Source organism: Carcharodon carcharias, chromosome 14, assembly GCF_017639515.1.
Source record: "Carcharodon carcharias isolate sCarCar2 chromosome 14, sCarCar2.pri, whole genome shotgun sequence".
NCBI lineage: Eukaryota > Metazoa > Chordata > Chondrichthyes > Lamniformes > Lamnidae > Carcharodon > Carcharodon carcharias.
The window spans coordinates 2,396,747-2,424,421 of record NC_054480.1 but is presented as its reverse complement, the minus strand read 5'-3'; the positions used below and the strand labels follow the sequence as shown (position 1 = coordinate 2,424,421).

The window sequence follows — 27,675 nt, the reverse complement described above, 5'->3', positions numbered from 1 at the left end:
GGTGGAATTAAAAAATCTGTAGAGACTGCAGACCAATATATTTACATCTTAAAAATCTTCCAGGCACAATGGTGATGAGTAGCTCACTATGAAATAGATTTAGGAACCATTTTACATGGCGTTTCATAGTCATAGATCTAGTTATTTATGTCACACAGGGAGGCCATTCAGCCCATCGAGTCAATGCTGGCTTCCCACAGAGCATCTCCATACATATCCCCTAATATTTAGCAAACCAGAAGAGAGGTAAATTTATGTAGTGCCCGTTCATTAAAATATCTCCAGTCCCTTCAAAGTGACCGTTCTTCAGGCAATGCAGCAGTTGTTCTGAAGGGGAATTCATAAAATGTTACAGCACAGAAAGAGGCCATTAGGCCCATTATGCCTGTGCTAGTTCTTTGAAAAAGCTATTCAATTAACCCCACTCTTGCTCTTTCCCCATATTCAAGCAGTGTTTTATTATTTCAGGTATTTATCCAATTCCCATTTGAAAGTTATTATTGAATCTGCTTTCACTGTACTTTCAGCCAGTGCATTCCCGGTCACAGCAATTTACTGTGTAAAATCACTTTTCCTCGCCTCTCCTTTGGCTCTTCTGCCAGTTAACTTAAATTTGTGTCCTCTGGTTACTGACAGCTACCTGTTTTCCTGTGACATCACACTTTGATTTTTCTTAGAATGTGGTCTGTCCACTTTGGAGCCATGGAGTGGACTGGACTGGATATCTAGGTCTTCCTCTCTCCGTGCTTTTAGGTGCTGCGGGTTGATTGCATTCTAAGAAAAATCAAAGCCTTTTCAGTATCCAGAGCTTTCACCCGTTTCTTGATATCATGTGGAGTGAATCGAATTGACTGAAGACTGGCATCTGTGATGCTGGGGACCTCTGGAAGAGGCTGAGATAGATCATCGACTCGGCACTTCATCGACTGGCTGAAGATTGTAGCAAATGCTTCAGTCTGATCTTTTGCACTGATGTGCTGGGCTTCTCCATCATTGAGGATGAGGATATTTGTGGAGCTTCCTCCCAAACCAATCTTTGAGCCGTACATTTGTTTCTCCAGTCTTATTTGCCCTGTGCCAATTTGCACGTGGCTCAGGTAATAATCCAGAAATTATTATCTTTGAGGTTCTGCTTCTTACTTTGGTGCCTAGCTCTTCATACTTACTATGCAGAACCTCCTTCCTTGCATTGCCTATGTCATTGGTACCTACATGGACACAACCACTGGATTCTCCCCCTCCTACTAAGTTCCTCTCCAGCCCAGAGCACGTGTCCTGAAATCTGGCCCCAGACAGGCAACGTAGCGGTCTGGTCTCTTGCTCTTTGTTACAAAGAACAGTGTCAATCCTCTTTATATACTGTCCCGTACTACCACTATGTTCCTTTGTGCTCCCCTCACTGGACTGACCACAGTGTCATGGTCAGTCAGCTCATGCAACCTGCAGCCCCCACTCTCATCCAAACAAGCTGAAAGAACCTCATACCTGTTGGATAACTGCAGAAACTGACACTCCTGCCCTTTGGGTCCCCTTATTTGCCTCAGCTGCTGTCACAACCTCCTGCCCCTGACCACCTTCCAAATCAAAAGATGCTATCCTGAGGGGTGTGACCGCCTCCTGATACAAAGCGTTCATGTATCCCTCGCCCTCCCTGATGAGTCGAAGTGTCTGCAGCTTGGCCTCCAGCTTAGTTACTGACCCGAAGCTTCCCAAGTCGCAGGCACTTGCTGCAGATGGGTTTGACCTGGATTACATTGGTATCTAGGAGCTCCCACATGCTGCAGCCATGACACATCCCCTGTCTTGCTATACTTAATTATTTTATTCAATTATTTATTTTGTTCTGTATATTTATTAATCCTATCACAAATTCCTGCCTATTCTATTCCTGAAATAGTGCCTTGACCACTTACCAGCTATCCACCAGATACTCACCAATCAGCTTGGGTGAAAAAGTTAGAAAAAACAAAGGAGTACCTTCTTCCCCTCCTCACCAAACTCCCTCAGCTCACCAAACTCTCTCTCACCGTTGCACACTGAGAATGTCTGTCTGAATTTATAGGTTCTGAACAAAGGGACGAGCTGAGCCCAGATACAGCAAGGACCAGTTCAAGCTAGTTTCCATAATTAATTATTTTAGCTGCTGCCAGTGGATAGCTTCAATCTCCTTGCTTAGGCCCCGGATGAAACTTAGAATTTAAACAGTACTTGCAGTAAAAGTTAAATACAAATAATATTAGATTTTAGAAAGATACTTAAATTTCCCTCAGCTCACCAAACTCTCTCACTCCTTTTGCACCCCAGTCTCTGACCCTCAGTTCTCTGCAGCTGAGAGTGTGGTTCCAGAAGGCTGCCTACCTGGTGCCAGGGGTCAGGACATCTGCTCTGCACTGGAGCAGAACTTACAGTGGGAGGCGAGGATCCAGTTGTCCTGGTCTTCTTCAGTGCCAATGACATAACTGGACCAGAAAAAAGGTTCTGTTTGGAGAGCATGAGGAGCTAGAGGCTAAATTAAAAAGCAGAAATTCAAAGGTAATGATCTCTGGATTACTATCTGAGCCATGAGCAAATTAGTGTAGGATAAATAAAATTAGCGTTGAATGTGTGCCTCAAAGATTGGTGTGGGACAAACGGGTTTTGATTCATGGGACACTGGCACCAGTACCAGAGAAAATGGGAGCTGTGTTATTGGGACAGTCTTTCTTAATTCTTTCATGGGATGTGGGTGTCTCTGGCTAGGCCAACATTTGTTCTCCATCCTTAATTGCCATTGAATAGATTGACTTGCTAGGCCATTTCAGAGGGCATTTAAGAGTCAGCCACAATGCTATGGGTCTGGCGCCACATGCAGGCCAAACCAGGTAAGGACGGCAGATTTCGTTCCCTAAAGGACATTAGTGAACCAGATGAGTTTTTACAATAATTGATCATAGTTGCCAATGTCACCATTACTGAGACTAGCTTTCAATGCCAAACTGAGGAATTAGAGGGAATGAGGGCCTGAAAGAAAAAAGGTAGTACTGGAGAAATTAATGGTACTGTAAGTTGATAAATCCCCTGACCTATTGATCTACATCGCAGAGTGTTGAAAGAGGTGGCTGTAGAGATAGTGGATGCGTGAATGGTCATTTTCCAAAATTCTTGAGATTCTGGAACAGTTCTGCAGATGGAAGGTGGCAAATGTAACCCAATGTTAAAGAAAGGAAGAAGAGTGAAAAGGGGGAACTACAGACCTGTTAGCCTGACATCAGTGATAGGGAAAATGCAAAAATCTATTATAAAGGATGTGATATCTGGACACACAGAAAATAATGGTAAGATTGAGCAGACTCAACATGGATTTAAAAAAGGGAAATCATGTTTGACAAACCTGTTGAAGTAAGGGGGAACCAGTGGATGTGGTGTATTTGAATTTTCAGAAGGCTTTTAATAAGATCCTACACAGGAGGTTAGCAAACAAAATTAGGTCAGATGGGACTGGGGGATAATATACTGGTGTGGATTGTGAATTAGTTGATGAACAGAAAACAGAGTAGGAATAAACAGGTCATCCTTAAGTTGGCAGACTGTGGCTAGTGGGGTTCCACAAAGATTGGTGCTTGGGTCCCAGTATCAATGATTTGGATGCTGGGACCAAATGTAATATCTCCAAGGTTGCTGATGACACAAAATTAGGTGGGAATATGCAAAGTGGCTTTGTGGGGATTTAGACAGGCTAAGTGAGTGGGCAAGAACATGGCAGATAGAGTATAACGTGGAAAAATGTGAAGTTATCCACTTTGGTCGGAAAAACAGAAATGCAGAGTATTTCTTAAATAGTGGGAGGTTGGGAAGTGTTGATGTCCAAGGGGATCTCGGTGTCCTTTGTTCATGAATCACTGAAAGCTAGCATGCAGGTGCAGCAAGCAATTAGGAAGGCAAATAGTATGTTGGCCTTTATTACAAGAGGATTTGAGTTCAGGAGTAAAAATGTCTCGCTGGAATAGTACAGAGCCTTGGTGAGACCTCACCTGGAGTACTGTATTGCATACAGTTTTGGTCTCCTTACCTAAGGAAGGATATATTTGCCATAGAGGGAGTGCAACAAAGATTTACCAGACTGAACAATCCTGCTCTCCCAGGAATCAATGAGGAGAGATTGAGGAGACTGGGTCTGCATTCTGAGCTTAGAAGAATGAGAGGTGATTTCACTGAAACATATAAAATTCTTACAGGACTTGACAGGGTGGTGGTGGTGGAAGAGGTCTAGAACCAGGGGATACAGTCTCGGAATAAGAGGTAGGCCATTTAGAACTGAGATGAGGAGGAATTTCTTCACTGAGGGTGCTGAATCTTTGGAATTCTCTACCCCACAGGGCTGTTGAGACTCTGTTATTGAACATGTTCAAGACAGAGATCGATAGATTTCTACATATTAATAACTTCAAGGGATACAGGGGATAGTGCAGGACAATGGCATTGAGCTACAAGAGCAGCCATTATCTAGTTGAATGGTAGAGCAGGCTTGAGGAGCCAAATAGCCGATTCCTGCCCCTATTTCCAGTGTTTCTACACTGGCCTTGCCAGGGAGGCCCACATTTCATGAAAGAATAAAGAAAATCTGAAAAACAACCAGTCACCACTACTTTCTAATTTTTGTTCTTTAGCCAATTTAGTAACCATGTGCCACTATCTCTCTAAGCCCACTGGCTTCATTTTTACAATAAAGTCTTTTACGTGGTGCATCACCTTTCGAAAGTCCATATACACAACTGTAATACCCTCATCCATCTACTCTGTTATTGCATCAAAGAACTCAATCAAGCTAGACAAACCCATTTTGCCTTCAACAAATCTGTGATGACTTTCATTTATTAGCCCTTATTTTTTGTCAAATGCCAAGTAATTTCTCTCAGATTAAAGTCTCTAAAAGTTTCCCCACCACCAGCATTAAGTAGACTGGCTGAATTCCCCACATACAGCAGCAAGATGAACAACCAGTCGATTTGTTCTGTTTGTTGATGCTTTAGGTGAACGCTATCACAGGATTTGTAACATCAGCATGAGTAGGCATTGGAATGTCAGACAAGATTATGTACTCAAATCTGTGTCTGGGATCAGATAGCTGGCTGCAGGAAGAGGGATATGGGATCAGGGTGGTGATGTGGGATTAGAATACTGTGAAGGACAAACACCAACACAGCCTGGTTTGGCCGTGTAGCCCATTTCCGTATTGTTTCTAAGGAATTGATTCTGCCCCCTGGCTTTAACTGAGAATGCAACTAAATGAGCCAGGCTGATATCTAATAACTATGTAAATGCATGCACAGAGCCACAAAGCTAAGAGTGCTAACTTCAGAGCATCTTTGATAGTGATCAGCAGTTACCCACAAGAAAAGCATGAATTACACATGCCTGCTATTTCTTACCATTTCTGTCTCTCTGATACTCTTAGATTGAAGTGCTGGATGGACCAGATGAAAGTGGAGAAATGTTCACTCGTCCTGGAAAACTCTCTGATTATTTCCCTCGACCGTACCCCAATTCTGAGGCTGCAAGAGCAGCAAATAATGGATCTCTTCCACCCGACCTCACGTACATTGCAAATGCCAGGTACCTTCCTCACACTCACTGCTGCAATTTACTGTTCCTCATGGATTTTTGCTTACATTGTGAAATTTCTGGAAGTGAAATCTGTCCATTCATTTCTGTTTGCTTCCCATCTGAAGCTTCAATTTTTATTTCATGGGATGTGAGCATTGCTGGCTAGGCCCAGCATTTGTTGCACATCCCTAACTGCATTTGAGAAGGGCGGTGGTCAGCTGTTACTGTGAGCCGCTGCAGTCCAGATGGTATAGGTACGCCCACAGTGCTGTTAGGGAGGGAGTTCCAGGTTTTTGACCTAGTAGCAGTGAAGGAAACAGCAGTGTATTTCCAAGCCAGGATGGGGTGTGGCTTGCAGAGGAACTTGCAGGTACTATGCATCTGCTGCCCTTGTATTTCTAAGTGGTAGAGGTTGCAGGTTTAGAAGGTGCAGTAGAAGGAGCCGTGCTGAGTTGCTGCAGTACATCTTGTAGATGCCACTGCCACTGTGCATCAGTGGTGGAGGGAGTGAATGTTTAATTTGGTGAATGGGGTGCCTTTGTCTTGGATAGTGTCAAGCTTCTGGAGTATAGTTGGAGCTGCATTCATCCAGGCAAGTGGATAGTATTTCATCACGCTCTTTACCTTGTGCATTGTCACTGGTGGACAGGCTTTGGGAACATACAAACAAGGAGCAGGGATAGGCCATTCGGGCCCTTGAGCCTGCTCTGTCATTTAACAAGATTATGGCTGATCTGATGGTAACCTGAAATCTGCATTCCGCCTACCCCTGATAGCCATCACCCCCTTGCTTACCAAGAATCTATCCACCTCTGCTTTAAAAATATTCAAAGACTCTGCTTCTACTGTCTTTTCAGGACCAGAGTTCCAAAGACTCACGATCCTCAAAAAAAAAATTTGCCTCATCTCTGTTGTAAGTGGATGACAAAGTATTTTTAAACACTGACCCCTAGTACTAGATTCTCCCACAAGAGGAAACATCCACCCTGTCAAGACCCTTCAGGATTTTATATGTTTCAATCAAGTCGCCTCTTACTCTTCTAAACTCCAGTGGATACAAGCCTAACGTGTCCAACCTTTCCTCATAAGACAACCCACTCATTTGAGGTATTAGTCTGGTAAACTTTCTCTGAACTGCTTCCAACGCATTTACATCCATCCTTAAATAAGGTGACCAATACTGTACGCAGTACTCCAGATGTGGTCTCACTAATGCTCTGTATAACTGAAGCATAACCTCCCTACTTTTGTAATCAATTCCCCTCACAAGAAATGATAACGTTCTATTACCTTTCCTAATTACCTGCTGTACCTGCATACTAGCCCCTTCTGAATCTGCACTAGATTACCCAAATCCCTTGGCATCTCAGAGTTCTGCAATCTCTCACCATTTAGATAATGTTTCTTTTATTCTTCCTGCCAAAATGGACAATTTCACATTTTCCCACATTATGCTCCATTTGCCATGTCTTTGCCCACTCACTTAACTATATGAATCTTTTTGTTAACCTCCTTTTGTCCTCTTCACGACCCACTTTCCTACCTATCTTTGTGTCAGCAAATTTGGAAACCATCCCATCCAGGATATTTATATAAATTGTAAACAGTTGAGGTCCCAGCAATGATCCCTGTGACACATCACTCGTTACATCTTGCCAACCTGAAAAAGACCCATTTATGCCTATTCTCTGTTTCCTGTTAGCTAGCCAATCTTCCATCCATGCCAATATGTTATCCCCTACACCATGAGCTTATATTTTCCACAATAACCTTTGATGTGGCACTTTATCAAATGCTTCCTGGAAACCTAAGTACGGTACGTCCACCTTTATCCACAGCACATGTTATTTCCTCAAAGAATTCAAATAAATTGGTTAAACATGCTTTCCCTTTCACCAAACCATGTTGACTCTACTGGATTACCTTGAAGTTATGCAAGTGCCTTGCTTATAGCTTCTTTAATAATAGCTTCTAATGTTTTCCCCATGACAAATGTAAAGCTAACTGGCCTGTAATTTCCTGCTTTCTGTCTCCCTCCCACATTTGCTATCTTCCAATCTAATGGGACCTTCCCTAAATCTAGGGAGGTTTGGAAAATTAAAACCAATGCATCAGCTATCTCACTAGCCACTTCTTTTAAGACCCTAGGATGAAGTCCATCAGGATCTGGGCACTTGTCAGCCTGCAGCTCCAACAATTTACTCAGTACCACTTCTCTGGCGATTGTAATTTTAACTTCCTCCCTCTCTTCCGTTTCCTGATTTATAGCTGCTTCTGGGATGTCACTTGTATCCTCTAGAGTGAAGTCTGGAGGTAAGTTGCTCGCTGCAGCATTCCAAATGTCTGACCTGCTCTTATAGCCACAATATTTATGTGGCTGGTCCAGTTCAATTTTTGGTGAATGGTAACCCTTAGGATGCTGATATTGGGAGATTCGGCAATGATAATGCTGTTGAATGTCAAGGGGAGATAGTTAGATCCTCTCTTGTTGGAGTTGATCATTGCCTAGCACTCATGGCATGAATATTGACTTGCCACTTATCAGCCCAATCCTGAATGTTATACAGAACTTGTATACAGGCACAGACCGCTTCGGTATTTGAGGAATTGCGAACAGTATTGAACACTGCAATCAGTGAACATCCCCACTTCTGACCTTATGATGGAATGAAGGCCATTGATGAAGCAGCTGATGATGGTTGGGCCTAGGACACTACCCTGAGGAACTCCTGTAGTGATGTCCTGGAACTGAGATGATTGACCTCCAACAATTACAACCATCTTTCTTTGTGCTGGATATGATGCTAGCCAGTGGAGTGTTTACCCATGATAACCATTGATTTAATTCTGCAGGGGCTCCTTGATGCCACACTCGGTCAAATGCTGCCTTACTGTCAAGGGCAGTCATTCCCATCTGACTTCTAAAGCTCAGCTCTTTTGGCCATGTTTGGACCAAGGCTGTAATGAGGTCTGGAGCTAAGTGCCCTGGTGGAACCCAAACTGAGCATCAGTGAGCAGGTTATTGCTATGGAAGTGCTGCTTGATAACACTGTCAATGACACAATTGCCTTCCTAGAAAAGAGTGGACAGTCCCCACATCCCTTGGTCCCAACAGGCAATGAAAATTGGTAAATGTTGGAGAATCCCCATATGTCGATCTAACCTATGGTTCTGTATGTGTGTGCTGATGAAAACAAGAACAGATATATGATCTGTAGTTCAGTTCTATGTAGGGATTCTCTTCTGCTGCAAGGCAAGTGTTGACTCACTTGTGTAAAGCCATTCATTTCCAAAAGACAGATTGGTGAAACATTCAGTCTCTGGTTGTGCATGAATACATTACAGTGTTGGTGGGAGAACACCTCATTACCAAAACACTGGCATATTTAAGTGCCGCACACCTGCATGTCCACAGTGCCCTGAAACCCTGCTTTTGGTGAGGGTCACCTTTTGTGACCCTGTCTGTGGCGTCTTTGGGACTGCTTGGTAAGGACATTGAAGCAATCAAGAATGTGTGGAGCAAGGTTAGGAGATATTTCTTTACACACACAGCTCTTGGAGCAGAAGATGCTTTCCCTCAACCTGCTTGAGACGGAGACTGTTGAATTCTTTAAGGGAAAATTGGGCAATAGGATGAGATCACGGCAGTGGCATTAGCTTGGGATTGCTACAGGGCTATTGAGTGTATGGGGTAATGTGAATAGTTTGGGATTGATACAGGGATATGGGGAGAGAGTGGGGAAGTGAGATTAGTTTGGGCATTGATTCAGGGATATGAGGAGAGAGTGGGGAAGTGAAATTAGTTTGGGCATTGATATAGGGCTATGGAGATAAAGTGGGGCAGTGGGATTAGTTTGGGATTGATACAGAGTGATGGGAAGAGGGTGCTGCAGTGGGATTAGTTTGGGATTGATACAGGGTGATGGGAAGAGGGTGCTGCAGTGGGATTAGTTTGGGATTGATACAGGGTGATGGGAAGAGAGTGGTGCAGTGGATTAGTTTGGGATTGATACGGGGCTATGGGGAGAGGTTGGGACAATGGGATTAGTTAGGAGTTGCTCTAGCAGAGCTGATGCTTATGGGCCAAATGGCCACCTCTTGTTCTGTAAAATCAATGGTTCTAAAAAATCTAGAATGAAGACATCCTACCCTGGGTCCAATCACTCAGTCCAAAATGCTTTGCCATGGTCTTCACCAAGAGAAGGAATTGAAACATAAAGTAGAATCTGCTGTAAGACTTTGTTCTGTAGAAAATCCTTGATGAAATTTTGAACTTTAAGAAATGTGGACTCATTGTTCTTCTTTGGTTGTGTAGACATGGTGGTGAGGATTATATCTTCACCTTGCTCACTGGTTACTGTGACCCTCCTGCTGGCATCAGTCTCCGAGAAGGGCTACATTACAACCCGTACTTCCCTGGTCAGGCTATTGGAATGGCCCCTCCAATCTATGATGAAGCCGTTGAGTATGAGGATGGTAAGACTTGGATCTTGTATTCCTGACATCACTGACACTCACTCCACATTCTGACCAATGCCCTCTGGTGCTTTCTCTGATAAGCTTTTCCATTAAAAACATTCAAAGCGCTGCTTCATCCACAGCTGGAGCACTTGTAGACATCAGAGCACTACAGCTTAGAATGAAATAATTGCCTTGGAAAGGAGTACCCCTTGACCAAATTGACCAGAATGTTACCAGGGCTCCAAGAAAAGGTTACAAAGAGAGAATGCATGAACTAGGCTAATATTCCCAAAATATTGAAGTTTGAGTTGATTTGATTGAAGTGTTAGGATTTTGAACGCAATTGATAGGTAAATAGAAATTTTCTCCACTGGTGGGAAAGTCTGGGACGAAGGAAACAACCTTAAAATCAGAGTTAGTCTATTCAGTAGAGAAGTTAGGAAACAATTCTTCACACAAAGGGTAGTAATCGTATGAAACTCTCTCCAACTAAAAGCAGTTGATGCTAGCTTAATTAATCATCTTAAATCTGAAAATGGTTGCGTTTTTTCTAGATGAGGGCATAAAAGGATATGGAATCGAGGCAGGTGGATGGACTTTGGATACAGATGAACCATAATGTTGAATGGCACATCAGGCTCAATGGGCTGAATGGCCTCCTGTTCCTGTGAAAGAGCTGATGATGAACATTAATCAGAGCACATAAGGTTCAAGTATTAAGTGTTTAGAACTGAGCTTTAGTGGTCAGGGTTTCGTCCCTAGTCTGTACTGAGTTAGTTGGTCTGAGCCCTGCAGTTGGCCTCACTGTTAATGGAGGATAATGACCGACAATACTGAGAGTCTCTGATCTCTGCAGTGAATGGGACCATGAGGGAGGAAAACTTGTACTTCTGTGAATTTCAACCCAGGTCTGAGGTGAAAGGACGATCAATGCACATTCTAGCTCCACATCTTTCCGATATCTGCCTCACAAAGCTTACCTCCAAATATGCTATTGCAGGCTGAATGGCGCCAGACCAAAGCCCAGTTCCCTCATTTTATGAAAATGATGTTATGGCAGATATGATTGTGATAACTCACATTGCTGTATAACTGGCTGTCTGTGAACCTGAGTGTTGAAGCTTGCATTATGCCACTAACATTGTGTGCGTGCGTCTGTGTGTGCACCTTTTCAGACTCCTGGAGCTTGCTAACTTAGTGCTGGACTCTCTCCTAATGTGTAGGTACCCCAGCCTCGATGAGTCAGATCGCTAAAGATGTCTGCACATTCCTGCGTTGGACTGCCGAACCAGAACACGACCAGCGTAAAAGCATGGGCCTGAAGGTCAGTTCCATACTCCAATTTTGATGTTCTGTCATGCAATGTGGGCATCACTGGCGAGGCCAGCTTTTATCTCACATTTCTGTTGAGTCAGTTAAGTGGCTTGCTGGGCCACTACAGAGGCCGAGGATTTAATGTTGATGTGGGACTGCGGTCGGATAGGCTCAGAGCAGGTAGAATCATAGAGGTCTACAGCACAGAAAAAGGCCCTTCGGCCCATCGAGTTTGCACCAGTCAAACAAGTACCTAACTATTCTAATCCCATTTTCCAGCACTAGGCCCATAGCCCTGTATGCCATGGCATCGCAAGGGCACATCCAAATACTTCTTAAATGTTATGAGGGTTTCTGCCTCTACCACCCTTTCAGGCAGAGAGTTCCAGATTCCCATCACCCTCTGAGTGGAAAAATTCTTCCTCACATCCCCTCTAAACCTCCTGCCCCTTACCATAAATCTATGCCCCCTGGTTATCGATCCTCCACCAAGGGGAAAAGTTCCTTCCTGTCTACTCTATCTATGCCCCTTCTAATTTTATACACTTCACTCATGTTCCCCCTCAATCTCCTCTGCTACAAGGAAAATATTCCCAGTCTATCCACTCTCTCCTCATAACTAAAGCTCTCCAGCCCAGGCAACATCCTGGTAAATCTCCTCTGCACTCTCTCTAGTGCAATCACATCTTTCCTATAATGCAGCTTCCAGAACTGCATGCAATACTCTAGTTGTGGCCTAACCAGCATTTTATACAATTCCAGCATAACCTCCTTACTCTTATATTCTATGCCTTGGCTAATAAAGGCAAGTATCCCATATGCCTTCTTAACCATCTTATCTACTTGTCCCGCTACCTTAAGGGATCGGTGGACATGTACACCAAGGTCCCTCTGATCCTCGGTACTTCCCAGAGCCCTACCATTCATCATGTATTCCCATGCCTTGTTTGTCCTGCCCAAGTGCAACACCTCACACTTATCCAGATTAAATTTTATTTGCCATTGATCAGCCCATCTGACCAGCCCGTCTATATCCTGTAATCTAAGGCTATCCTCCTCATTGTTTACCATCCCACGAATTTTTGTGGCATCTGTGAACTTACTGATCAATCCTCCTAAAATCAGGTCTAAATTGTTTATATATACCACAAATAGCAAGGGACCCAACACCAATCCCTGTAGAACCCCACTGGACACAGGCATCCAGTCACAAAAACACTCCTCAACCATCACCCTCTGCTTCCTGCCACTCAGCCAATTCTGGATCCGATTTGCCAAATTGCCTTGGATCCCATGGGCTCTTACCTTCATTATCAGTCGCCCATGCGGGACCTTCCATCAAAAGCCTTGCTGAAGTCCAAATAGACTACGTCAAATGCATTGCCCTCATCTACACACCAAAACAAAAGATATTCACTTAACAGAGCTGTTAGAAAGCATGCTTTAGAATCACCGGTTCTATGTTAAACTAGGTGGGAAGCGCAGCAGGTGGCGTATTCAGAAGAATGATCTTCTTCAGGGAAACGTGCTTGCACCGCTGCTGTATAACATCTACACAAATGACCAACCTATAGACGGTGTCACACGCCGTTTTATATATGCTGATGACTTATGTGTCACTGCCTGAAGCACTGCTTTTAACCCTGTGGAGAAAACACATTCTGAGGCCTTGGAGGGACTAACATCCTACTATGAAGAAAGCCACCTTCACACAAACCCATCAAAATTGCAAGTTTGTGCATTCCACCTCAGAAAGCGTGAAGCCAAACGCCAGCTTAAAGTAACCTGGTGTGGAGCAACACTGACACATCTACTTAGGAGACACCCTTGACAGATGCCTCACCTTCAAGAACCACATCGAAAAGACAAAGGCAAAAGTGAGCGCACAATACAACATCCTGAATAAGCTCACTAACACAAAACGGGGAGCAAGCTGGAAAACATTGGAACCAGTGCACTTGCTCTTTGCTATTCCACTGCCAAACACGCCTGCCCTGCATGGCAAAGGTGTACTGGTGCTAAGAAGATGGATGCCGTTCTGAATGCAAGCTGCTGACTTATCACAGGTTGTTTAAAACCAACAAACATCCCGGCGGGTATCGCTCCTCCTGATAATAAGAAGAACGGTAACCAGCAGGAAAGAGCGACTGTGTTGAACATCAGATGAGAGGCACCCTCTACATGGTCATACACCTCCAACCAGCCGCCTAAAGTCAAGGAAGAGCTTCATGAACAGTGCTCCATTGCAATCAACCCCATCTGAAGCCCGCATCGCCTTGTGGAAAGACCAGCTCGCCAGTCTCGAACAACCCCCAGCGATGGAAATTCTACTGGATGAAAGCCTTCCCCCAGGAGCTAATTGCAACTGGGCAACCTGGAAGTGCCTTAACAAACTTAGCACTGGTGTAGGTCATTCAAAGGTGTCACTAAGCAAATGGGGATATACAACCAGCCTGACAACTTGTGAATGTGGAACTGAGCCACAGACTATGTAACATCTCCTGCAATGCCTATTGCTAGAGGAACCCTGCACTGTTGAAGATCTTGCTGAATTCAGTAATTAGGCACAAAAATGTGTCCAGTTCTGGCTGGGCCATGTATACACTGTCCGTGGACACGATAAGAAGATGATCTACACACCTGGTCACCTCTTCGAAAAAGTCAATCAAATTGGTCAGACATGACCTCCCCTTAACAAAACCATGTTGACTGTCCTTGATTAATCCCGGCCTCTCCAAGTGTAGATTAATTCTGTCCCTCAGAATTGCTTCCAAAAGTTTCCCCACCACTGAGGTTAGACTGACTGGCCTGTAGTTCCCTGGTTTATCCCTTCCTCCCTTCTTGAATAATGGTACCACACCGGCTGTCCTCCAGTCCTCTGACACCTGTCCTGTGCCCAGAGAGGTATTGAAAATTATTGCCAGCGCCCCTGCTATCTCCCCCCTCGCCTCCCTCAACAGCCTGGGATACATTTCATCCAGGCCTGGAGATTTATCTACTTTTAAGCCTGCCAGACCACTTAGAACCTCCTCCCTTTCTATGCTAATTTCTTTAATTATATCACAGTCCTTCTGCCTGATTTCCATACCCACGTCGTCCCTCTCACTTGTGAACACGGACACAAAGTATTCATTTAGAACCCTACCCTACGTCTTCCAGCTCCACACACAAATTACCACTATGGCCCTTAATGGGCTCTACTCTTTCCCCATATATCCTCTTACTCTTAATGTACTTGTAAAATAACTTTGGATTTTCCTTTATTTTACCTGCCAATGTTTTTTTCATGCTCCATTTTTGCTCTCCTAATTTGTTTTTTAAATTCGCCCCTACACATTCTATACTCCTCTAGGGTTTCCTCTGTTTTGAGCCTTTGGTATCTGCCATAAGCCTCCCTTTTTCTCTTTATTCACTCCTGTATATCCTTCGTTATCCAGGGTTCCCTGGATTTATTGGTCCCACCCTTTATCTTTACTGGAATATGTTGGCCCTGTACTCTTCCTATTTCCTTCTTGAATGAGTCCCGCTGCTCTGATGCAGATTTACCTAAAAATATCAGCTCCCAGTCCACTCTGGCCATATCTGGTCTCATTAAAATCGTCCTTCCCCCAATTTAGAACCCTGATTTCTGGTCCATCCTTGTCCTTTTCCATAACAACCTTGAATTAACAGAGTTATGATCACTGTCTGCAAAATGTACCCCCACTGATACCTCTACCACTTGCCGGGCTTCATTCCCTAAAATTAAGTCCAGGACCACCCCCTCTCTTGTAGGACCTTCTACACACTGGCTTAAAAAGCTCTCCTGGATGCACTTTAAGAATTCCACTCCCTCTAAACCTATCACACTATGACTAACCCAGTTAATGTTGGGGAAGTTGAAATCCCCCACTATTACTACCCTATTATTTTTACACTTCTCTGAAATTTGCCTGCATATCTGCTCTTCTATTTCTCTCTGACTGTTTGGGGGCCTATAGTACACTCCCAGCAATGTGATTGCACCTTTTTTATTTTTAAATCCTATCCATGTGGCTTCATTTGAGATGTCATCCCTCCTTACTGCTGTAATTGATTCCTTAATCAATACTGTGATACCCCCTCCTCTTTTACCTCCTTCCTTGTCTCGCCTGAAGACCCAATATCCTGGAATATTGAGCTGCCAATCCTGCCTCTCTATCAACCATGTCTCTGTGACAGCAATGACATCATACTCCCATGCGTTAATTTGTGCCCTCAACTCATCTGCCTTATTTGTCAGACTCCTTGCATTAAAATAAATACCATCCAACCTTGCCAAGCTCCCTTGTGCCTTAACTGGTCTAGAAGTTCTATGCCTTCTAGACTCAGTTGCTCGCTCTTCTAATTTTGACTGTGCATCTCCCCCTGAAGCACCTCTCAGGATCCCATTCCCCTGCCAAGTTAGTTTAGACTTTAGGTAAGGACAGTGTTAATGAACCAATTTGGTTCTTACAACAATCTGATTGTCACATCCTGTTGAAAGGCAGTTGAGTGGAGATCGGAAACTGAGCTCGGTCTTGGCAAGAGTTTACCAGTATTGGTTATGTTGTTAAGAGGGACTTTATGTGATCGGGGGTAATATTATTCTGTGCTAAAGTAATCCTCCTGATGAGTCAGTGAGCAACATTGCTGGTACAGATCTTTACAGGCTGCATTATTGAAACTTCTCTTCCCAAGGATTCAGAGGAGGAACTAGGGGTCACTGTTAAAATAAGCGTCACCCATTTAAGAAAGATGATAATTTTTTTCTGAGGGTCATGAGTCTTTGCAGCTCCCTTCCTCAAAATGTCATCGAAGGAGAGTCTTTGAGACTTGTTATGGCAGAGGTAGATAGATTCTTAATAAGCATGGTTATCAGGGATAGGCAGGAATGTGGATTTGAGGTTACAATCAGATCAGCCATGATCTTACTGATGGCAGAGCAGGCTCAAGGGGCCGAGTGGCCTACTCCTGCTCCTAATTCCTACATTCATATTTTGGCAAAATAGGTGATGCAGGAACTTGAGCTCCCAGAAGGGGCACAATGTGGGATCATGCACACTGCCCATTGACTGACGACCATTTCTTTAGAACTTCGACATTTAAAGAGAAATGGAGCACTCTGCTTCCTTGTGGCATATGATTAACATCATTGTCCACAGTTTGAGGAAGGGATGGTGAGACTGGGCCAGGACTTTATTGCTTTCTATGGTTCTTCACTGGAACCTGCTTGATTTGATGTTGACTTGGGACAGATTGAGCTCAGTCTTGCTGTCATCTCAGTGTTTATAGGAGGGACAAGGGTTCCTTAGCTACTGTACCTGCCACTGTCAGTAACAATGGAAACATACCTCCGAGTACACCTATACTTCAGGAGAGGGAGGTGTATAAAGAGGAATTTGTGATGGGGTAGCAGTGGTAATGGTGGTACATTGAGTGACTAATTTATACTGCACAACTTCACATGACTATGAAAAAGATTTTTATAACACCTTTCATGCTTCATCCTGAAGTACTTCACAGCCAATGTGGTAGTTTAAGTGCAGTCACTGTTGTATTACAGTGGGGGAAACAGGATTAATTGGACAGTTCTTTCAAAAGAGCTGCCACAGGCGCGATGAGCCAAAAAGCCTTTTTCTATGCTGTAAGATTCTGATTGAGCTTCTCTTTTACAGCTGCTGATGTTCTCGGCTCTGCTTTGGCCACTGCTTTACTACATGAAGAAGCACCGATGGTCTGTTTTAAAGAGTAGGAAGATTGCCTACAGACCTCCAAAATAACTCGACATCAGGGATACTCAACTCCAGCAGCGCTTGACCGCCTGCATTCTCAGCCAACATGTATAGTTTCTGGGTGGGGGCCGGGGGGGGGGGGGGGGGGATCAAAAATAATGAACAGACATTCATCAGGGATTTATTAAAGCATAGCACTATTAATAGTAATATCTATTGTCACACTCATGGGATCAATGGGTGGATTGCTGGCTGTGATTAAACCAATGCTCCAACAAACAATGACTTCCAAACCTAAATGTGCTCCATTGGCTGTCCAACAGCAACCTTTTAAAAATATCAGCGGTTTTAGAAATAAATTTGGAGCAACGCTGCCATCCAGTAGCTGGTGAATATTGTCTTTCACTAATAATAACAGAATACAAACCTTGGCTTTTGGTCTTCACAGAATTCAATCTTCAAATAGGGTAGGGATTTTGGAGTCCTATTTATTAAACATGGACATCATGCATAAGATGTGGGAAGAAAATTCCCTGGCCTCACTGGGGCTTCCTGGAGATTTTAATGCTGGTGGAGTAGCACTGAGAATCATGCCCCAAGTCTGCAGGTTCTAAGTGCTGGTCTTATTGGAGAAATGCTCTCTGAGAAAACTCGCTGTTCTGAACCATTAACAAGCAGTTGGAATCCCCTCATTGTGTCTGTCATAAGGAGAGTCAATCTCATTTTAATTTACTTCCAGAGTACATTGTTTTTGATGTGTGTTTGGTCCTACTGTGAGTTGAAGGATTCCTCCTTTAAATCATTACTATACACAGCATTTGTGTAAATATTTAATAAGTTGAAATGTTTAATAAATACTATGCTGCGGACCTGTTCTGTGTTGGTCTTCCACCCTGTGTTCATCTCTGTCCTGTCTGTACCCTATGCCCCTACTTAAGAAATAAGAGCAGACCATATAGCCTTCAAGTCTGCTCCACCATTCAATATAACCATTGCTGATCTTCCACTATTCTGCCCACTCCCCATATCCTTGATTTCTTGAGAGATCAAAAATCTCTCAATCTTAAAATGTATTCAATGATGGAGCATCCACAACCCTCTGGGGTAGAGAATTCCGAAGATTCACAAGCCTTTTGAGTGAAGGAATTTCTCCTCATCTCAGTCCTAAGTGATCAGCCCCTTATACTGAGACTGCGTCCCCATGTTATAGATTCTCCAGTCAGGGGAAACAACCTCAGCATTTACCCTATCAAGCTCCCTAATAATCGTGAATGTTTCAATGAGATCGCCTTTCATTCTCCTAAACTGCACTCCTATACTAGCCCAATTTATTCAGCCTCTCATCTAATGAAACTTCACTGTACTACCTCCAAGACAAGTATATCCTTCCTTAAATATGAAGACTAAAACTGCACACAGTATTCCAGGTTTGGTCCTGTATAATTGTAGCAAAACTTTCTTGTTTTTTATATTCCAATTCCTTTGCAATAAAGGCCAACGTGCCATTTGCCTTCCTAATTGCTTGCTGTACCGGCAAGCTAACTTTGTGTTCCTTGTATAAGTATACCCAAGTCCCTCTGAACATCAATATTTACCTGTTTTACATCTTCTAAAAAATATTCTGATTTTCTATCCTCCCATAATTCCCCACATTATATTCCATCTACCAGCTGTTGCCCTGTCAAAATCTCTTTGCAGCTGCCAGGTCCTCTTCATTTACAATCCCACCTAGTTTTGTATCATCAGCAAATTTAGATATGTTACTTTGTCTAAGTCATTAATATAGATTATAAATAACTGACACTCCACTAGTCACAGGCTGCCAACTGGAAAATGCCCCATTTATCTCTACTCTTTGCTTTCTGTCTATTAACCAATCCTCATCTTGCATATTAACCTTTTGTGTGGCACCTTATCGTGTACCTTTTGGAAAATGTATATCTACTGGTTCCCCTTTGGATACCCTACTAGTAACTTTCTCAAAGAACTCTAATAAGTTTGTCAGACAATTTCCCCTTTGGAAAACCTTGTTGACTATCTAATCATACTGTTTTTCTAAGTGCGTTAAGACTTTCTTAATAATAGATTCCACTCTTTCCTTATGACTGATGCCAGGCTAACTGCTTGTAGTTCCCAGTTTTCTCTTTCCCTCCTTCCTTGAATAATGGTGTTATATTTACTAATTTCAATCTGCTAGGGCCATTGTAGAATCTAAGGAATTTTAGAAAATCATAACCAGCGCATCTATTTCTGTAGCTTTTTTTAGAACCCCAGGGTGTGGTCATCAGATCCTGGGGATTTAAGTGTGATGATTAAGCAACAACAATGTCAATTGGCTGGGGCAGTATGGGGAAGGAGCTCCTCTGTCCAAAGGTTCTGGTTTTATGACTCTATATGTGTCAGCAGGAATTTTATTTGTACATATGGACAGCTGCAGTTTCAGGATGTAAAAATATTATTTGTAACCTCTGACTCTAAACACATTTAGCAGGTGGGAGCTGGGTAACATGAAGTTGAAGTAAGTTGTGCATCTTCTAACATTTAAAACTGATGATCCACATCTTGTCTACTAGAGTGTCACCTCAGGTTAAGTGCTCAAGTTATGGCGTGACACCCAAATCCATGACCTGCACAATCTAGAAGAACAACCACTTGTATGTTACCTTCCAAGCCACACACCATCCTGACGTGGAACTATATTACTATTCCTTCACTCCATTCAGAGTCAAAATCCTGGAACTCTGACAGCATTGCGGGTGTACCTACAACAGCGACTGCAGCGGTTCAAGGATAAGGCTCACCGTGATCTTCCCAAGGGTAATAAATGCTAGTCTAGCTAATGGCACTACATCTGAGACATCATGATTAAAAATTGATCATTAAAAATACACACCATGGCCCTGACCCTGAGGTAATTTAAATGTGAAGGTGTATCTGCTGATGCACTGGCTTTAATTTTCCAAAATTCCCTAGATTCGGGGGAGGTTCCATTAGATTGGAAAATAGCAAAACTAACTCCTTTATTCAAAAAGGGAGAGAAACAGAAGTCAGGAAACTCCACAGGCCAGTTAACCTAACATCGTCATAGGGAAAATGTTAGAAGCTATTATTAAAGATGTTATAGCAGGGCACTTAGAAAAATTCAAGGCAATCAGGCAGAGTCAATATTGTTTCGTAAATGCGAAATCATGTTTAACCAATTTATTGGCGTTCTTTGAAGGAGTCACGTGCTATGGATGAATCGGTGGATGTACTGTACTTGGATTTCCAAAGGCATTTGATAAAGTGCCATATCAAAGGTTATTGCAGAAAATAAAAGCTCATGGTGTTTGGGGTAACGTATTGGTCTAGATAGATGATTGGCTAGCTAACAGAAAGCAGTTGACAGAAATGGGTCTTTTTCCATTTGGCAAGATGTGATGGCAGTGCTGGGACTTCAACTTTTTACAATTTTATGTAAATAACTTGGATGAAGGGACTGAAGGAATGGTGGCTAAATTTGCTGACAACACAAAGATAGGAAAGAAAGTAAATTGTGAAGAGGACGTAAGGAGGCCACAAAGTGTCATATATAGGTTAAGTGAGTGCACAAAGATCTGGCAAATGGAATATAATGTAGGCAAATGTGAAGTTGTTCATTTTGGCAGGGAGAATAAAAAAGCTTATATAAATGGTGAGAGTTTGCAGAGTTCAGATTCAGAAGGATCTGTGCATGAATCACAAGGTTAGTATGCAAGTAATTAGGAAAGCTGATGAAATGTTATTGTTTATTGTGAGGGGAATTGATTATGAAAGTAGGGAGATTATGCTTCAGTTGTACAGGGCATTGGTGAGACCACATCTGGAATATTGTGAACAGTACTGGTCTCCTTATTTAAAGAAAGATGTAAATGCATTAGAAACAGTTCAGAGAAGGTTTACTAGACTAATGCCAGGAATGGGCAGGTTGTCTTATGAAAAAAGGCTGGACAGGTTAGGCTGGAATTTAGAAGAGTGAGAGGTGACTTAATTTAAACCTTTAAGATCCTGAGGAGTCCTGACAGGGTGGATGTGGAGAAGGTGTTTCCTCTTGTGGGAGAATCTAGAACGAGCGGTCACTGCTTAAAAATAAGGGGTTGCTCATTTAAGTCAGAGATGAGAATTTTTTCTCCAAGGATTGAGAGTCTCTGGAACTCTATTCCTCAAAAGGCGGTAGAAGCAGAGTCTGAATATTTTTAAGGCAGAGCTAGACAGATTCTTGATTAAGAAGGGGGTGAAAGGTTATCGGGGATAGGCAGGAATGTGGGGTTGAGGTTACAATCAGATCAGCCATGATCTTGAACGGTGGAGCAGGCTTGCAGGGCTGAGTGGCCTACTCCTGCTCCCAATTCGTAGGAGTTGTTGCATAATGCTAGGCTTTACAAATTTTGGGAACCAAAAAAGAAAAAATGGTAAAGATACATTGCTGGTCAGTCAGCGTCACGGAGACCTCCTATTTATATCAGTTCCTATACAAATTCTAAGCCAGTAAAGTTGCTGAAAATTGGAACTATAAAGGACTTGCATTTGTGTAGCACCTTTAACAACTTCAGGATGTACCAATATGCTTGACAAATAATGAAGTGCCATGAAATCACTTGTAATATAGGAAAACAGCCAATCTGCACAGCAAGCTCCCACAAATAGCAATAAAACCACTGACGATATAATCTGTTTTAATATATTGCAAAGAGGGATACCTATTGGCCTGGCCACCAGCAAGAACTCTCCTGCTGTCAGAATACATCCAGAGAATCTATTACACCCAACTGAGAGGGTAGATGTGGCCACAACTAGTGGTTTATTAGAAATACTGACCCTTTGACAGCGTGGCGCTTCCTCAGGACTGACGCTCCAACAGCGCGGTGCTCCCTCAGCACTGTTGAGTGAGACAAGGGAGAAAATAACAGGAGCGCTGGCAATTTTCAATACCTCTCTGGCTGCAGGAGAGGTGCCAGAGTACTGGAGGACAGCCAATGTGGTACCATTATTCAAGAAGGGAGGAAGGGATAAACCAGGGAACTACAGGCCAGTCAGTCTAACCTCAGTGGTGAGGAAACTATTGGAAGCAATTCTGAGGGACAGAATTAATCTACACTTGTAGAGGCAGGGATTAATCAAGGACAGTCAGCATGGTTTAGTTAAGGAGAGGTCATGTCTGACCAATTTGATTGAATTTTTTGAAGAGGTGACCAAGTATGTAGTTGAGGGCAATGCAGTTGACGTAGTCTTTTGATAAGGTCCCTCATGGGAGACTGCTAACGAAGGTAAGATCCCATGGGATCCAAGGCAATTTGGCAAATTGGATCCAGAATTGGCTGAGTGGCAGGAAGCACAGGGTGATGGTCGAGGGATGTTTTTGTGACTGGATGCCTGTGTCCAGTGGGATACCACAGGGATCGGTGTTGGGTCCCTTGCTATTTGTGGTATATACAAACAATTTAGACCTGAATGTAGGAGGGTTGATCAGTAAGTTCACGGACGACACAAAAATTGGTGGGGTGGTAAATGGTGAGGAGGATAACCTTAGATTACAGGAGGATATAGACGGGCTGGTCAGATGGGCTGATCAGTGGCAAATGTAATTTAATCTGGATGAGTGTGAGGTGATGCACTTGGGCAGGACAAACAAGGCACGGGAATTCACGATGAATGGACCCTGGGAAGTACTGAGGATCAGAGGGACCTTGGTGTACATGTCCACTGGTCTCTTAAGGTAGTGGGACAGGTAGATAAGGTGGTTAAGAAGGCACATGGGATACTTGCCTTTATTAGCCGAGGCATAGAATATAAGAGCAGGGAGGTTATGCTGGAACTGTATAAAATGCCAGTTAAGCCACAGCTAGAGTATTGCGTGCAGTTCTGGAATCCGCATTATAGGAAGGATGTGATTGCACTAGAGTGCAGAGATTTACCAGGATGTTGCCTGGGCTGGAGAGTTTTAGTTATGAGGAGAGATTGGATAGACTAGGGTTATTTCCCCTGTAGCAGAGGAAATTGAGGGGGGACATGATTGAGGTTTATAAAATTATGAGGGGCATAGATAGGGTAGACAGGAAGGAACTTTTCCCCTTGGTGGAGGGATCAATAACCAGGGGGCCTAGTTTTAAGATAAGCGGCAGGAGGTTTAGAGAAGATGTGAGGAAGAATTTTTTCACCAAGAGGGTGGGTGGAACCTGGTACTCACTGCCTGAAAGGGTGGTAGAGGCAGAAACCCTCATAACATTTAAAAAGTATTTGGATGTGCATTTGCGATGCCATGGTATACAAGGCTATGGGCCTAGTGCTGGGAAATGGGATTAGAATAGTTAGGGACTTGTTTAACTGGTGCAGACTTGATGGGCCAAAGGGCCTTTAGCTGTGCTGTAGACCTCTATGACTGTATGACTCTATAACTATGACTTTATCTATGACTCTATCTATGATTATGACTCTATGACCCTTTCTAGGACTATGACTTTATCTATGACCATAACTCTATTGATGACTCTTTGAGTATGACTCTATCAATGACTCTATCTGTGACTATCAGTCTATCTATGACAATGACTCTATCAATGACTCTATCTGACAAAAACAAAAAACTGCGGATGCTGGAAATCCAAAACAAAAACAGAATTACCTGGAAAAACTCAGCAGGTCTGGCAGCATTGGCGGAGAAGAAAAGAGTTAAACTCTTTTCTTCACCACCGATGTTGCCAGACCTGCTGACTCTATCTGTGACAATGGCTCTATCTATGACTCTATGATTCTATCTATGACCATCTACGACTATGACTCTAGGACTATGACTCTAGGACTATGGCTCTATCTACGAATCTATCTATGACTCTATGACTCTACGACTCTATCGATGACTGACTCTATCTATGACGCTAAGACTATGACTCTATGACTGTGATTCCATGATTGTAACTCTATGACTGTGACTGTATGGCTCTATCTATGATTATGACCGTATCTATGATGTATCTATGACTATGGTCTATGACTCCATGATTCTATCTCTGACTCTATCTATGACTATGACTCTATAAATGACTCCATCTATGATTCCATGGCTCTATCTGTGACTCTATGGCTCTATGACCCTATCTATGACTCTAAGATTCTATCTATGACTATATCTTTGACTTTATCTATGACTATGGCTCTATCTATGACTATGACTCTATGACAATGGTTCTATCTCTGACTATGGCTCTATCTCTGACTATGACTCTATCTCTGACTATGGTTCTATCTCTGACTATGGCTCTAGCTCTGACTATGACTCTATCTCTGACTGTGACTCTATCCCTGACTATGGCTCTATCCCTGACTATGGCTCTATCTCTGACTATGACTCTATCTATGACTACGGCTCTATCTATGACTATGACTCTATCTATGACTACGGTTCTATCTATGACTACGGTTATATCTATGACTACTGTTCTATCTCTGACTATGGCTCTATCTGACTACGACTCTATCTATGACTATGGCTCTATCTATGTCTACGACTCTATGACTATGGTTCTATCTATGACTATGGCTCAATCTCTGACTATGACTCTATCTATGACTATGGCTCTATCTATGACTATGACTCTATCCATGACTATAGCTCTATCTATGACTATGGTTCTATCTATGACTATGGTTCTATCCATGACTATGACTCTATCTATGACTATGGTTCTATCTATGACTATGGCTCTATCTCTGACTATGACTCTATCTATGACTATGACTCTATCCATGACTATGACACTATCCATGACTATGACACTATCCATGACTATGGCTCTATCTATGACTATGGTTCTATCTATGACTATGACTCTATCTATGACTATGGCTCTATCCCTGACTATGGCTCTATCTCTGACTATGACTCTATCTCTGACTATGACTCTATCTATGACTACGGCTCTATCTATGACTACGACTCTTATCTATGACTACGGTTCTATCTATGACTACGGTTATATCTATGACTACGGTTCTATCTCTGACTACGGTTCTATCTATCACTACGGTTCTAAATATGACTATGGATCTATCTATGACTATGGCTCTATCTATGACTATGGTTCTATCCATGACTATGACTCTATCCATGACTATGGCTCTATCCATGACTATGGCTCCATCCATGACTATGACACTATCCATGACTATGGCTCTATCTATGACTATGGGTCTATCTATGACTATGACACTATCCATGACTATGACACTATCCATGACTATGACACTATCTATGACTACGGCTCTATCTATGACTACGACTCTTATCTATGACTACGGTTCTATCTATGACTACGGTTATATCTATGACTATGGTTCTAAATATGACTATGGCTCTATCTATGACTATGGCTCTATCTATGACTATGACACTATCTATGACTATGACACTATCTATGACTACGGCTCTATCTATGACTACGACTCTTATCTATGACTACGGTTCTATCTATGACTACGGTTATATCTATGACTATGGTTCTAAATATGACTATGGCTCTATCTATGACTATGGCTCTATCTATGACTATGGTTCCATCCATGACTATGACTATGTCCATGACTATGACACTATCTATGACTATGACACTATCTATGACTATGTTTCTAAATATGACTATGGCTCTATCTATGACTATGGCTCTATCTATGACTATGGTTCTATCCATGACTATGACTCTATCCATGACTATGGCTCTATCCATGACTATGACACTATCCATGACTATGGCTCTATCTATGACTATGGCTCTATCCATGACTATGGCTCCATCCATGACTATGACTCTATCCATGACTATGGTTCTATCCATGACTATGACACTATCCATGACTATGGTTCTATCCATGACTATGACACTATCCATGACTATGGTTCTATCCATGACTATGACACTATCCATGAATATGGTTCTATCCATGACTATGACACTATCCATGACTATGGTTCTATCCATGACTATGACACTATCCATGAATATGACACTATCCATGACTATGGTTCTATCCATGACTATGACACTATCCATGACTATGACACTATCCATGAATATGACACTATCCATGACTATGGTTCTATCCATGACTATGACACTATCCATGACTATGACACTATCCATGAATATGACACTATCCATGACTATGGTTCTATCCATGACTATGACACTATCCATGACTATGACACTATCCATGAATATGACACTATCCATGACTATGGTTCTATCCATGACTATGACACTATCCATGACTATGACACTATCCATGACTATGACACTATCCATGAATATGACAAAATCCATAACTATGGTTCTATCCATGACTATGACACTATCCATGACTGTGACACTATCCATGACTATGACACTATCCATGACTATGGTTCTATCCATGACTATGACACTATCCATGACTATGACACTATCCATGACTATGACACTATCCATGACTATGGTTCTATCCATGACTATGGTTCTATCCATGACTATGACACTATCCATGACTATGGTTCTATCCATGACTATGACACTATCCATGAATATGACACTATCCATGACAATGGTTCTATCCATGACTATGACACTATCCATGACTATGACACTATCCATGAATATGACACTATCCATGACTATGGTTCTATCCATGACTATGACACTATCCATGACTATGACACTATCCATGAATATGACACTATCCATGACTATGGTTCTATCCATGACTATGACACTATCCATGAATATGACACTATCCATGAATATGACACTATCCATGAATATGACACTATCCATGACTATGGTTCTATCCATGACTATGACACTATCCATGACTATGACACTATCCATGAATATGACACTATCCATGACTATGACACTATCCATGACTATGACACTATCCATGACTATGACACTATCCATGAATATGACACTATCCATGACTATGGTTCTATCCATGACTATGACACTATCCATGAATATGACACTATCCATGAATATGACACTATCCATGACTATGACACTATCCATGACTATGACACTATCCATGACTATGACACTATCCATGAATATGACACTATCCATGACTATGGTTCTATCCATGACTATGACACTATCCATGACTATGACACTATCCATGACTATGACACTATCCATGAATATGACACTATCCATGAATATGACACTATCCATGACTATGGTTCTATCCATGACTATGACACTATCCATGACTATGACACTATCCATGACTATGGTTCTATCCATGACTATGACACTGTCCATGACTATGACACTATCCATGAATATGACACTATCCATGAATATGACACTATCCATGACTATGACACTATCCATGACTATGACACTATCCATGAATATGACACTATCCATGACTATGGTTCTATCCATGACTATGGTTCTATCCATGACTATGACACTATCCATGACTATGACACTATCCATGAATATGACACTATCCATGACTATGGTTCTATCCATGACTATGGTTCTATCCATGAATATGACACTATCCATGTCTATGGTTCTATCCATGACTATGACAC

The 27,675-nt window shown here is 42.5% G+C and overlaps 1 protein-coding gene across 1 annotated transcript in view; it reads left to right on the top strand.

Moving 5' to 3' along the window:
- LOC121287078 (cytochrome c1, heme protein, mitochondrial) overlaps window positions 1–17,959 on the top strand; it is a 29,747-nt gene extending 11,788 nt beyond the window's left edge. Inside the window, exons 4-7 of the mRNA XM_041204588.1 lie at window positions 5,435–5,592; window positions 9,899–10,059; window positions 11,268–11,368; window positions 17,034–17,959. Of these exons, the coding sequence (XP_041060522.1) occupies window positions 5,435–5,592; window positions 9,899–10,059; window positions 11,268–11,368; window positions 17,034–17,138 (525 nt within the window). The 3' untranslated portion in view covers window positions 17,139–17,959. The remainder of the gene's footprint in view (window positions 1–5,434; window positions 5,593–9,898; window positions 10,060–11,267; window positions 11,369–17,033) is intronic.
- The last annotated feature ends 9,716 nt before the right edge of the window (window positions 17,960–27,675 follow it).